This window comes from Oryza sativa, chromosome 2, assembly GCF_034140825.1.
Source record: "Oryza sativa Japonica Group chromosome 2, ASM3414082v1".
NCBI classification, from domain to species: domain Eukaryota; kingdom Viridiplantae; phylum Streptophyta; class Magnoliopsida; order Poales; family Poaceae; genus Oryza; species Oryza sativa.
The window spans coordinates 23,215,466-23,228,497 of NC_089036.1; the positions used below are offsets into that span (position 1 = coordinate 23,215,466).

General features: G+C 43.3%; 1 protein-coding gene across 1 annotated transcript; it reads right to left on the bottom strand.

Moving 5' to 3' along the window:
• Nucleotides 1–8,171: 8,171 nt before the first annotated feature.
• LOC4329821 (putative UDP-rhamnose:rhamnosyltransferase 1) lies at nt 8,172–10,787 on the bottom strand. Its single transcript, XM_066307882.1, has one exon. It carries the CDS (start codon nt 9,839–9,841, stop codon nt 8,546–8,548), a length of 1,296 nt encoding a protein of 431 aa, XP_066163979.1. The 5' UTR covers nt 9,842–10,787; the 3' UTR covers nt 8,172–8,545.
• Between the last annotated feature and the right edge of the window lie 2,245 nt (nt 10,788–13,032).

Genomic DNA, 13,032 nt, shown 5'->3' on the forward strand with positions numbered 1-13,032 from the left:
TATAAACTTGGACTAAGAAAAAAGGGTGAATAGCCAAAGGGGTCCCTATCAAATTCATAGTTGTCCCTATCAAATTTATGCTTAAATAATAAGAAAAAGAGAAAAAAGATTACAAATTTATAGTTTGTACGTTGTAGAATAGCTGCACGGGTTTGAACAAGTTTTTAATACACGATATTGTTGATTTTTTAACACACATTTAATCATTCGTCTTATTAAAAAAATATTATTATCTATTTAGTTTTGTTGGGAGTTGGTTTATCAACTAAGACATTTTAAACATGACTTAAATTTTCATATATTTACATAAAATTTTTGAATAAGACAAATGATGAAATATACGTAAAAAAAGTGAACGACACCATATTTTAAAAGCTGGAAGAGTAGGTGTTAGAGAGGTGTGCCAAATATTAATTGATGATATATTTGTTATATAAATAGACTACTCCCTCCATTCTTTGGCCCTCTTTGTTTAGGCTTAGGTTTATTGGTCTAGACTTTTAAGTCAGCTTATTGGCTTATATGATTTATAAGCCGGTAGATTTAATGTCCTAAGTTTAGTGGTTGAGTCATGCATCTACCTCATATAAGCCAAAAAAGCTTCTCCAACCTAGCTTTTGGCTTAATAGTGTTAGAGTGGCTTATGGCTTCAAAAAAGCCAAATGGAAAAGCTGCTTGTTTGTTTAGGTTTAGACTTTTCAACTTATAAGTTGGCTTATAGATGATGCCGTTGACTTTTTCTCACATGTTCGACCATTCGTCTTATTCAAAAAGTTTACGTAATTATAATTTATTTTGTTATGAGTTGTTTTATCACTCATAGTACTTTAAGTGTGATTTATATCTTATACATTTGCATAAAATTTTTGAATAAGACGAATGATCAAACATATAAGAAAAAGTCAACGGCGTCATCTATTAAAAAATGGAGGTAGTATTAAATTAGCTACACATGATGTGTTGAATTTTACATCTAATAGTTTTTTATACTAAGAATTAAACTTGCCTGTAAGGCTGTAAATTTCGTGTAACGTGTATTACACCACCTAGCAGCTTTGGCCATGCACGTCGCAGGACCACTGGCTAGATGTCACGAAGCATGTGCTATTCTATTTATTATTTATAAGGATAGCTCGAGAAAGACACTATATTTACTTTAAAGGACTTAAAGTTACTCCCTCGTCTTGAAAAAAAACAAATCTAGTACTGGATGTGACACATTGTAGTATAACGAATATGAACAGATGTATATCTAAATTCGTAGTAGTATGATGTATCACATTTAATACTAGTTGGTTTTTATTGGACGGAGGGAGTTCTCCTGTATCTCTACAAGTGAAAAGATAATCATGAGGTGATCCTGGGATGAATCACGTCAGTGAGACTTAGAGCACCCGCAATGGTAAAGTAAGGTGCTATCTATAAAACATGTACATCTCAGCAATAGACTAGATTAATAGTAAACCATCTCAATAGTATGTCTACATGGGTATCTATAGCTCTCTAATACATTGTCTCGTTTTTCTCTATAAACTATCTCCAGGTTAGTAGATAGCTTTGCTCTCTCTCTTCATTTAATCTCTTTCAAGTAGGAAAATATGCTGACATGGATATCTTATAGAGAGCCTATAGATAACCATTGTGGGTGCCCTTATGAGTAAATAATAGCAGTCAGATAGAGCAACGGTAACAAAAAACCAACTGTTGGATATAGAATCAGTCCTGGTCACAGAAGTAAAAAAGTTCTGAACGTGGCCTGGCTTCTAAACAAATCAACCTGAACAAACACGAGGGAAACGAAGTTCTGAACGTGGCCTGGCTTAAACAAAGCATCCTGATCCCTCGAAAATAAAAAACAAAGCGTCCTAAACCTGGACAAACACGAGGGGAACGGACGAGGCATCTGGGATGTGTTTTGCTAATGCCCTTATAGCACAATGAATTTGTCCCACCTAGGCACCGGCTTAATGGCAGCAGCTAATCAAATTATTATCTACCTTACCTTTTAAGCTAGAGATATTAAAATAATTTTCAAAAACAACATAGAGTTATGTTAATTTCACGTATTATCATATAATACCCCATGCATATATAATATATGCATATTTAGTTTATAATGTGAAAATAAAGTTTACGAAAACATCTACAAATCTACCGTAATCATGTTGAATTAAATGTTTCGATTAAAATATTCTTCATTACAAACAAGAAGATTTAATTATTTTCCAAATTTAAGAAAATCACATCCAATAGAGAAGAGGTTATACTCGTGCGTGCGGAATAATTGGAATCAAAGTTCTCATTTAAATTCATAGCTTTATTTGACGCTAAATGTATTCGGTAAATGAAGATCAAGGTAACACGAAGGCACAATATTTTACACAAAAGTAGAAAACATCCATTTAGTGGTATACGATATTACTCATGTTTACAATTGTATCCATTAGGAATTTTGAAATAAAAAAATAATTCTTTGCTTATCTGCTCACATTTAATATACAAAATTTATGATCTGTATTTATAGTAAATTTGAATTTAATACAACATAAGCATGGTCAAATTAAAAATGACAACATGTACATGGTAAATTTGATAGGACGACATGCACATAGTAAATTTTCTACGATATAAATTTACATAAACATTGTAAATTTAGAAAAGTTGCTTGGCTGTTTTTTCAATATTCCGTACCTTTTATTCTGAATTCTAGTAATTTATAAATTATATTTATACTTCAATTCTCATTTTTATTTTCCTAATTTAGAAATTTTCTTTTTTTTCTAATCTTAATTAATCTTGTTTTGTGTTTTACAGGGATTATTATTTTAATATTCCTTATTAATTTTATTCTGAATTTTTGTTGTTTTTAAATTGTATTTCTATTTGAACTTTTTTCTCCGATTAATACGGGAATTTCTGGTCTATGTAATTATTTTTAAATTGTATTATGAGTTGAACTCTTATTTTCTTTTTCTCTTATTAATGTGGGAATTTTTAGCCTACACAATAAACGGGGTGTCTAGACTGTTTTAATACTACAACAGATTGGTGGTCGAATTTCAAAAGGTTAATCAAAGCCTCATTCTTAGACGTAATATTCAGAAGTTATGACTAACCTATCGTTTTTTTGCACCGAATTGTGGTAGGTGGTATTCATGGCTAAGCATGATCGACGTGACAAGTACTTGTACAGGAGTACAACAAGTGTGGCGGTATCCATCCTCCACTTGTACAGTGGGCAGAGCTAGTATATATTAGGGGGTGCCTAGAATCTGGTCAAGAAAATTTTTTAGCTATAACTCATCTATTTTCACTATGCATACACCCCTCAATACAAACTTAGACACCCATATCAGCTTAAACTCAATCTAAAGTAGAGTAAATTAAACAAGTGACACTATCATCTGCTTCGCTCTCCTGCTTGTACTTGTACTTTGGCACTGTTCATGTACGTACTTTGGCACGTGAGGACGCACGCACGAGACGGCGTTTCAACCGCCGACAATTTCCGTGACACGCATCGTGAGGCGTTGCCGTAGTGAGGAGTCCTGCTCGAACTCTGATTTGGGGAAAAAAAATCAGCTTGTGCAAGCCGTCGTGTGCCAGTAGTTTAGGGTGATATTTTGTTACACGTTTTGAAGAAAAAAACTTATGAGCAGTAATATTGGAAAATTAAAATAGAACATCAGCTTGTGCAAAGCTTTTTGAACGATCGTCGATCTGGTGAATAAACTGAAAAATATTTGTGCTGCTATTTGACTACATTTTTTACATCTTTCCACTATGCTTATTTATTTTATATGGCACATGTAAGCATGTTTATTAAATTTGTACAAGGAACATGTATTTTATTTTTATTGTGAACCAGGAATTATTATATTCAACCCCGGTAACTCTTGTTGTATTTGAATGGCCACATATTTCTTTTTGTTGTTCAATTTAATTAATTCATTCAGACACAAGCCAAACGCTTTCTTCCAGTAACACGTGGGAAAAAAACATAGCACGTAATGGAGATGAGACTCAGTTGTAACATGATTGTACATAAACAGATAACGATAAAAGAAATAAAGACACTCTAATTTAATAAATAATAGATACTAGTCTGATTGGAGATGACATGCGCGTCTCAAGTGATTGTAGACAACATCGGCAATGCAGTCACGCAATGCTCTCATAGCTTGCTCCCTATTTGTTGCGTAGTACATATGACTGAATGATGGATGCTTCTGTACAATGGGATTATTGTTGTACAAAGGATGATTATGCCGGTAGTTCACATCGCGACTATCCTTCCTGAAATTGTGTAGAGCAAAAGCTGCTTTTATGATGCGTGTGTGAACTCGGTCGTCGTCGTTATGTGGTATTTCTTTGAGGATTTTCCATTGTTTTTTAACGATCCCAAATGTTGTTTCAATAACACTTCGCAATGAGAAGTGTCGATGGTTAAATTTCTCTTCCCGTCCAACTGGTTGCGGTGCACGAACTCCACCAAGAACATCCATGTGGTACCGTACATGTGGGTACGGTGTCAGAAAACCCATTCTACTAGGAAATCTGGAGTCCGTAAGTAAATACTTTCCTACAAAACATATGATAAACATAATTGCATAAATGCTCAATTATTAGGAGTGGTAATAAATGCTCTCTTATTTCAAAATTTTGGATAGTCACTTTGCGGTAACCTAGGAAAATTGTCCGGATAATATTGCATTGCTTGATTCAAAACCCTTTGATCGTGCACCGAGCCTGGCTATTCAGTATCAAGGAACATAACTCGACCGTCGTGATCACATACAACTAGAACATTTCTCGTCGTCACATGGTGCCGGTTCCTGTTTTCGATAGACGTGGCTACTGATGCCACGATGGACACATGTGTGCCATCCACAGCACCAACTGAGTCATAGAATGGTCGGAATTTGTTTCCTTCAAGCAGCCTAGGATGAGTGTACGTGAAGTTGGGATCAACAGGCTTCAATATATTCCCAGCCAACACGTGCATAGCGTTCAACACTCGGTTAAAATAGATCGAGACTGTTGAGCTCGAGCGGACCCACCGGTTGTTGGTGTCTCTGTTTGGACCGTTTCCTGCCATAGTATACAAGAACATCCCAAGTGCCTCAAGACCACATACCTCCCATGATCCATGAATGTGGTATTTACCACTCAGGAGGTCATGTAAACTGTATATCTGCTCGGCCTTCAATCGGAACATGGACTTGCATTGCCTCGGATTCGCCATCATTTCCAGCATCCAACTGATACCGGTCTGAACCGGAACTCGTCGTGCAGCTCTCTGATTGAGCTCAAGATTGCAGGCTAGCCATCATCGTCTGTTTGTTATTACGGTCATGTCATAGAATTAACGTGTGATTGGTGTAGGAGGCAGCGAAAACAATTGAGATGGTAATGTCTCATGCTACACCCTCTTTTTTTCGGGGAAATAGGGAATGTATTACTCAGGAGAAGCTTCCTCACACGCAATATGTGAGATAAAGTTACAAGTATTTCCTGGCCAGAGCTCGGACACAGATTCGCATCGAGCCTTATTCACTAAAATATAGCTAATACAGTTTTGGCTGCTTTGGCCCTTGATGAATTTAATCTCCCTATTTCCTATTAACAAGTCCTTGACCTCACGGATCGGAAAGGCTAAGTCCGAATATATCACTAGTAGAGAAACAATTTTCTTGGACGAGGAGCTATTTAGTTTACAGACGGACCGTTTTCACGTCCGCACGCAAAAATCGGCCTCCCATTTTCGTGTACGGGCCTGTAAAAAACCTGCCTACAAGTTTATCATTCCTTATCTTTTTCCTCCTCAACACTTCAAAATTTCATCTCATCCACCCATCCTCATCCTTATCCTTTCTAGCTATTCTCTCTCTCACTCTCTCACCTCTCTATCCTCTCTCACTAGATCTCTCCCCTCTCTTTCACTCTTCCTCTCTATCTCACTCTCTAACCTCTCTATCCTCCCTCACTCTCTCACCTCTCTCTCACTCCCGGATATGGATGGCGCGGGCGCGGCCGGTGGCACGGCGCGGTTCGGCGGCATGCGCGCGGAGGCGACCTGTAGCGGCGGGCTCGGCGGTGCGTGCGTGCGGTGGCGGTCAACCGTGATTGGCAGGCTCCGCGGCGGGCTCGCGGTGGTGAGCGACAGGGAACAGTGGGCTCGGTGACGGGCTCACGGTGGCGGGTGACGGGGAACGGTGGGCTCGTAGCGGCGGACGACCGCCCCCCGCCCGGATCCGGCCACAAATGGATGGAGTTCTCGGCCATGGAGATGGACTCCTTCATGTTAATGCCGGCGTGTCAGTGAGACAGAGCACGAAAGGATCCAAGATTCCAAGTTGAGCTGAAGCGGCCAGGATGACCCACTGTTGGCGAGGGTGGGGGGAGGTGAGGGATGATGACATGTACATCATGGCGCATGTGGCATGTGGATGATGCTCCTACTACTTGTTTCGCTCCGGGGAGAGGCGGCCAGGCGGTGATTGAAGAGCCCCAACCATCACCGGGGAGCTATGGATCAGGCTTGCGCAGCAGCTGCTGCTTGTTTCTCTCTGGGGATCCAAGGTGGAGATGAGGGATGAGGACGCCACATGTGGCGAGCTTGGCCAGCGGTGCAACTCGTCCTACACCACTCCATCGTCGACATGGGTCAACATGCCACGTAGATGCTACGCCAGCGAAAACCGTCGTCTATACTGCCCTGATAGTTATTTTGCATCAGTTTTAATAGTTGAAAGAGTCATTATACCTGATTTTGTGATTCGGGGATACAAATCATATCCGAGATATATTTGAGAGAGTTAGATTAGAATTTTTCCTTAAAAAAAGTTGGGCCACATTAATAATTCGAGAGAAGTTGGGCCCATCCTCGCAACCCTTTTCGGCTCTCCGCTCGCACCACCACCGATCTCATCGAATCACCTCCTCGAGACAACAAGGGGAAGTGCGGAATGGAGCTAAGTTTCTTTACCCAAACAACTTGGTTATGAGGGTTTCTATTTCACTGGTATTTCTGGTCACCAAAATTTACAGGTGTTTCCTTTACACGTGAGAAAAAAGAAAAACGATAACTCCTAAGCAGGCCATAAAGTTTTATTGTTTGAAAAAATAGCAACAAGTTACCCCACAAATGCATAGAACAACAAAGCCACCACAATTCCACATGTACTTTCTCGGTTTTATAATAGCGTCGTTTTGATTTTTTGCCTACTCAATTTTTTTAATAGTTTTGATCAAATATATAAAAAAATAAATATTTTCAATATAAAACAAACATATTATGAAAATATATTCAGTGTTATATTTAATGAAACTAATTTGGTGTTATATATGTTACTAAATATGTTGACTTAGTGAAACTTAAGATTATTTTTTTAAAAAAAATAAAGCGACTTGCACATTACGAAAAGAGTATTACATCCGTTTCAATATATATTATAAGTCGTTTTAACTTTTTTCTGACTCAACTTTTTAAATGTGATCAAATTTATAGAAAAATATAGCAATATTTTTAACACAAAACAAACATATTATCAAAGTATATTAAATAACTAATTTGATGTTGTAGATATTGCTAATTTTTTCAATAAACTTATTCAAATTTAAAGAAGTTAAAAATATTAAAACGACTTATGATGTGAAACTGAAAAAGGAAGTAAGGTAGTATTTCTTCCATCTTATAATATCGAGGCGACTACGGATCGGGTGCCCGATTTTTTTAGAAAAATCAGGCGCCCACGTCATCATGATGTCATCTTGCATGCATGCATCTAAGCGAACTTTAAAATATTTATTCTCTTAAATTATTTATCCAAATCATGATCCGATTGTACCATTAAATCCGTTGCAATTAAATCTTTAAAACAAGACCACACATGGATATAATCCAATGAAAGAAATAGCTCATTATAGAATTATATTTAAATATTGCACGCTGTTACACCAAGTATATCAGAATTGTTTCACTAATTAGATCAAAAATGTTTCATCGGACGCTGTTTGACCTTATATATGAAAACAATGTTTCAGCAAATAGTGAAAGAATGTTTCAATTCACTGCAACATTTAATCCATACATAGCGAAACATCACGAGCATACTAGGTGAAATATTTTTGGTGGAACAAAAAATGAAACGGATTTCCTTAACAGAGGATTTCCATAATATCCATAATATATGGGTAATTTATTGCAAAAGAATGTTTCAATTCACCGCAACATTTGATCCGTACATAGTAAAACATTGTGAATACACTAAACGAAACATTTTTGATGGAACAACAAATAAAACGGATTCACTTTACAGAGGCGATTTATTGCAACGGCCTGCGTGGTGGGGACACGTGGCAGGAGCGGCGCAGGACACGTGGTGAGGGTGGCGCGCGGGGGGGGGGGGGGTGGGGGAGGTGGGGTTGCAGCATCGGGCTCCTGATTTGAGGCATTTTCCTTGTAATATAGCAAACTTGGCAAGCACTGAATAAAACACATGCGAATCTTAGGCAGGGATGATGTGTCCAATGGAGGTACGTACTAATAACCAGTCCTTGTCGTTGTATAGGACCTGAGCTGCTGAATGAAAGCGTCGATGCACCTCTCGTGACACTCCGTGTCGGCCACCACCTCCCCCATCTTCCCGGCGTTGGCGGCGAGCGCCTTCTTGCTCTCTTCATCCACCACGGCGGCCCGGACGGCTGCGGCGACGCCGTCCCGGTCGAAGGCGCCGCCGTGCTCGCCATCCCTGGCCACCTGCACCCCAACCCCTCTCGCCCCTTCCAAGTAGCTCGCGTTAGTGAACTGGTCGAGGAACAGTGGCAGCATGACGAGAGGATGGCCGAACCGGAGCCCCTCGATGACGGAGCTGTGGCCGCAGTGCGTCAGGAAGGCGCCCACGGCGGCGTGCGCCAGGATCTTGAGCTGGGGCACCCACTCCGTCTTCACCATCCCGCGCCCGCGCGTCCGCTCCTCGAATCCCGGAGGCAGGAGGCCGCCGTCGTCGTCGCCGCCGTGAGGCTTCCTCAGGGCCCAGAGGAAGGGCGCGCCGGAGAGCTCCAGCCCGAGCGCCAGCTCGCGCCGCTGCTCCGCGGTCAGCGGCGCCTCGCTCCCGAGCGCGACGTAGACGACGGACTTGGGCGGCTGCCTGTCGAGCCACGAGGACATGAGAGCTGTGTCGCCGTCGCCGTCGCCGTCAACCTGCGGCGGCGGGAGAAGGCCGATGGGGACGACCGGCTTGCCGAAGATGTTCGACAGGAGAGGCACCGACTCGGGCTCGAACTCCACGCAGCTCCGCACGGCGAGAAGCTCGCTGCTCCGGAAGGCCGAGACGAACCGCCGGGCTATGGCGGAGGGGAAACGGTCGGCGTCCCGCGCCTCATCCGGCACGCCGAAATGCGCGCACGCCGTCGCCGTGTACGGCATCATGAGGACGCAGGGAACCTTGCGGTCGGCGGCGGAGGCGGCGGCCCAGGAAAGCATGCCGTCGAGGATGAGCCAGTCGACCTTGTTCCCCGCGGCGGCGGCGGCGTCGAGGAAGGCGGAGAAGGGCGCGGTGAGCCCATCGGAGGCCTTCCAGAGAGCGGATGACATGTGATCGGGGACGTCGGTGGTGGCCTCGGCGCCGTCGGGGAGGCCGTCGACGCGCGGGAGCGGCAGCTCGACGAACTCGACGGACGGGCACGGGCGGCGGAGGCGAGCGATGTTGCGCGGGGTGGAGACGAAGGACACGCGGAGGCCGCGCGAGGCCAGGCGGCCGGCGAGCTCGAGGGCAGGGAGGAGGTGGCCGAACGCGAGCCACGGGAAGACGACGACGTGCAGCGGGGAGGCATCCATGGTGCAGCTTGTGAAGTTTGAGGAGAGAAGATTAGAACATATAATGGCAGTCGCCGTACGGCAGTGCCACTACCTCCGCATCAAAATGAGTATAGCTATGGGCACCCGTGTACAACGTGATTGTCCGTCTTATCTACAAAATTTATAAAAAAATTAAAAATAATTAGTTATATAGTACTGCTAATGTTTTATCATCTAACAATAATAAAAATATTATTCACAGAAAATTTTTAAATGAGATAAACGGTTAAATGTTGGACATTAATGGTGTAAAATAATACTTATTTTCAAACGGAGGGATTACTAGTTATTTCAACTTTTGAGTAATGGCATCAGCAATGTATGGGTTACAACCAGGCATTATGGTGGGCCCCAGGTGGGTCCCGCTAAACATATTTCATCCCTCACAATGTATATGAGAGGAAGGAGGTATTAAGGTGGGCCCCACATTTTAATAAAATACCTATTACCATCTCAATCACCCATTCTCTCTCCAGCCACCCAAAATTTCCCCACCTGTTCGGCCATTCCCCACCCCACCGACGACGACGACGCTTGCAGACAACGACGCCGGCAGCTCGCGTGAGCGGATCCGTGACGACGGTGGTGCTCGCTGCTGGCGGCCCGCAGATCGAACCGCCGTGGAGGCGCTCATCGGAGGAGGAGGCGTCGGAGCAGAGCTTGCAGATGATGACGACGCCAGGTCGTGAGCGGATCCTCGATGGTGGCGGCGGCGGCGGCACTCACGTGAGCGGATCCACGGAGGCGCTCGCGGACGGCGTCGGCAGAGCTCGCGCTCGCGGATCCGCGGCGGCCCTCGCGAACGGCGTCGGCGGCACTCACGGGCGGTTTCGGCGACAGATCTCCGGCGGTGGAGGTGGGGCCTGCGCGCGAACTCCAGTGGCAGATCTCCGGTGGCGGTAGGGCTTGCAGCACAACTCCACACGGGTTCTCGGTACTCCCCCTTCCCGGGCCTTAATCTTCTTTGTTCCATTCCCTTGGCGGCAATCAACAGAGCTGGAGAAAGAACTAATTTTTTAATCCTTGAGACCGGTCCTTAGCCATAAGGACGGCTCATCCAAAAACCTCCTATAAGGATCATCTCCACGATGTATAACGACCGCTCAAGAGGCTTAAGGCCCCCCTTATTTTTACATTGTGCATGCCCTCATGGGTGATGGAACACGTCGGCGTCCTAGGATAATACATAGTACTGCCGATATGATTTTCTTTAAAGAAGACTATACGGAAGGTAATGTAATCACGATGTCAGCATCATATCGTAGATACCGGATATGATACATTTAAAATCAAAGAAGTATTTCGTAGATATTATGCACATCATGATACCTTCATGATGATGTCGACATAGTCCTATAGATACATAGGTATCCAGATCTAGTATCTAAAGTATCATGCTGACATCAGCATGATACTGTATATGTCAGATCCGTATCGGATATGATATCTTGTAGGTATCGGATCTGATATTTACGCACCATGCTAACATATTACGACGTCAGCTATTCCGTAGAATGGTGTTACCGATTTGTAGTATTTTTGTTTTTTTCCCTACTTGTACTTCCTCTATCCCAAAATAAACCAACCTCATACCGGATGTGACATATCCTAGTGCGATGAATCGAGCCACCATTGTGTCCAGATTCATTATAAGAGGATGTGTTAAATCCCGTACGAGTTTGGTTTATTTTAGGACAGAGGGAGTAGGTGGTAGCCTTTTCCCTTTTTTGTTTTTGCTAAATTTTGCTATAGAACAACATGGCTTTGTGATTTACTTATAGCACATCGCACAAATTGACTTTTGTGGGAAGACACTCTATAAGCATGGAAATTAGCCCATGAACACCGCGCCCATTAGAATTCTTTTCTGGTTAAATAAAAGAGGGAAATCACGTGAAAGTTATGAGCTACCCATGGACCCACATGACAGGTCTCCATTTTTCTATCTCTATCTCTCTTACCCCTTCTATTTCATCTTCCTCACGCTCTCATAGGAGGATCTCTTTCCCCTTCTACTTCTTCTTCCTCTCGCTCCACAAGAGGTCAGGGTGAGGTGTTCCTGGGCCTGGCATGCCTGGAAAAGGTGGGAGGCCAGTGTGGAGAGTGACAGGGAGAGCCACAACGACGGGTAGAGGAGCTCAGCTCCGACCGACAAGGAGATGATGGTGGTGGCGGGATAGGGTGATTAAAGGAGAGTGGAAATATGGGAAATTGATTCATCTTGGCGAGGCAGAGTTGATGGCATAAGGATTTGGCTGGTGAGGCTCGGGTAAGGGAGATCAACCGGTGGCAAGGTGGTGGTTGGCATGGTAGAGAGAGAGAGAGAGAGAAGAATAGAGCTCGGTGGTGGGGAGGGAAGGGCAACCTCGTTGTCTTGTATAGAAGGTGAGAGGCGGTGGCGCATCGCGGTTGTAGCGGAGGTCGGTGATGAAGACACGGCGACGGCGACTTGAGGCATAAGGAAGTGACGTCGACCTCGTCTGCTGATTGGCTTATCATGATGATGGCAGTTGGGTTGGCGGGCAACGTGCGCAGTGTGGCGACAACAGCAGTGATTATGATGCTTATGGATGGCAGCGGCGGTGCGCATGAATTTTCACTCTCTGAGCTCTCTTCTTCTCTATCTACCATGTGCTTGAGAAGAGATAGAGATAGAGATAGGAGACCTGGTATGTGGGTCTAGGTTATTTGAGAACTTTCATGTGGTTTGTCTCTCTTATTCAACCAGAAAAGATTATCCTAATAGGCGTGGTGTCCATGGACTAATTTCCACGTTTATAGGTGTATTTTCCCAAAAGTCACTTTGTGTTGTATTCTTCTATGCCTAGAACTACAAATTCACGATGTCTTAAAGTACAGGAAAAGTCTCTTATTTTTTTTGGACTAGTCCTCCAGTATACTAACGTCTTCTATTTCTTGAAGTCTCCTGGTACACTGCTGTATTGTGTAGTGCGTACGCTGTGGCGCGAAACATCGTGTTGGTAGATGACCTAAAGTGCTGTTTGGTTGGGCTCCTTTTGGACCGATACCCTTGCTACCTGAGAAATAAGTCCACTTCTCATCCCTCAGCTTTACCTCAAGTTATCTTATCCCCAATACTAAAAATTTTCATCTCTAAACTATACAAAATCGTGTAATTTGGATCCCACGATAGTATATATATCCTATTT

What these genes read in the sequence shown, in the direction of transcription:
- LOC4329821 (XM_066307882.1), bottom strand. Translation starts at nt 9,841, where the DNA reads ATGGATGCCTCCCCGCTGCACGTCGTCGTCTTCCCGTGGCTCGCGTTC.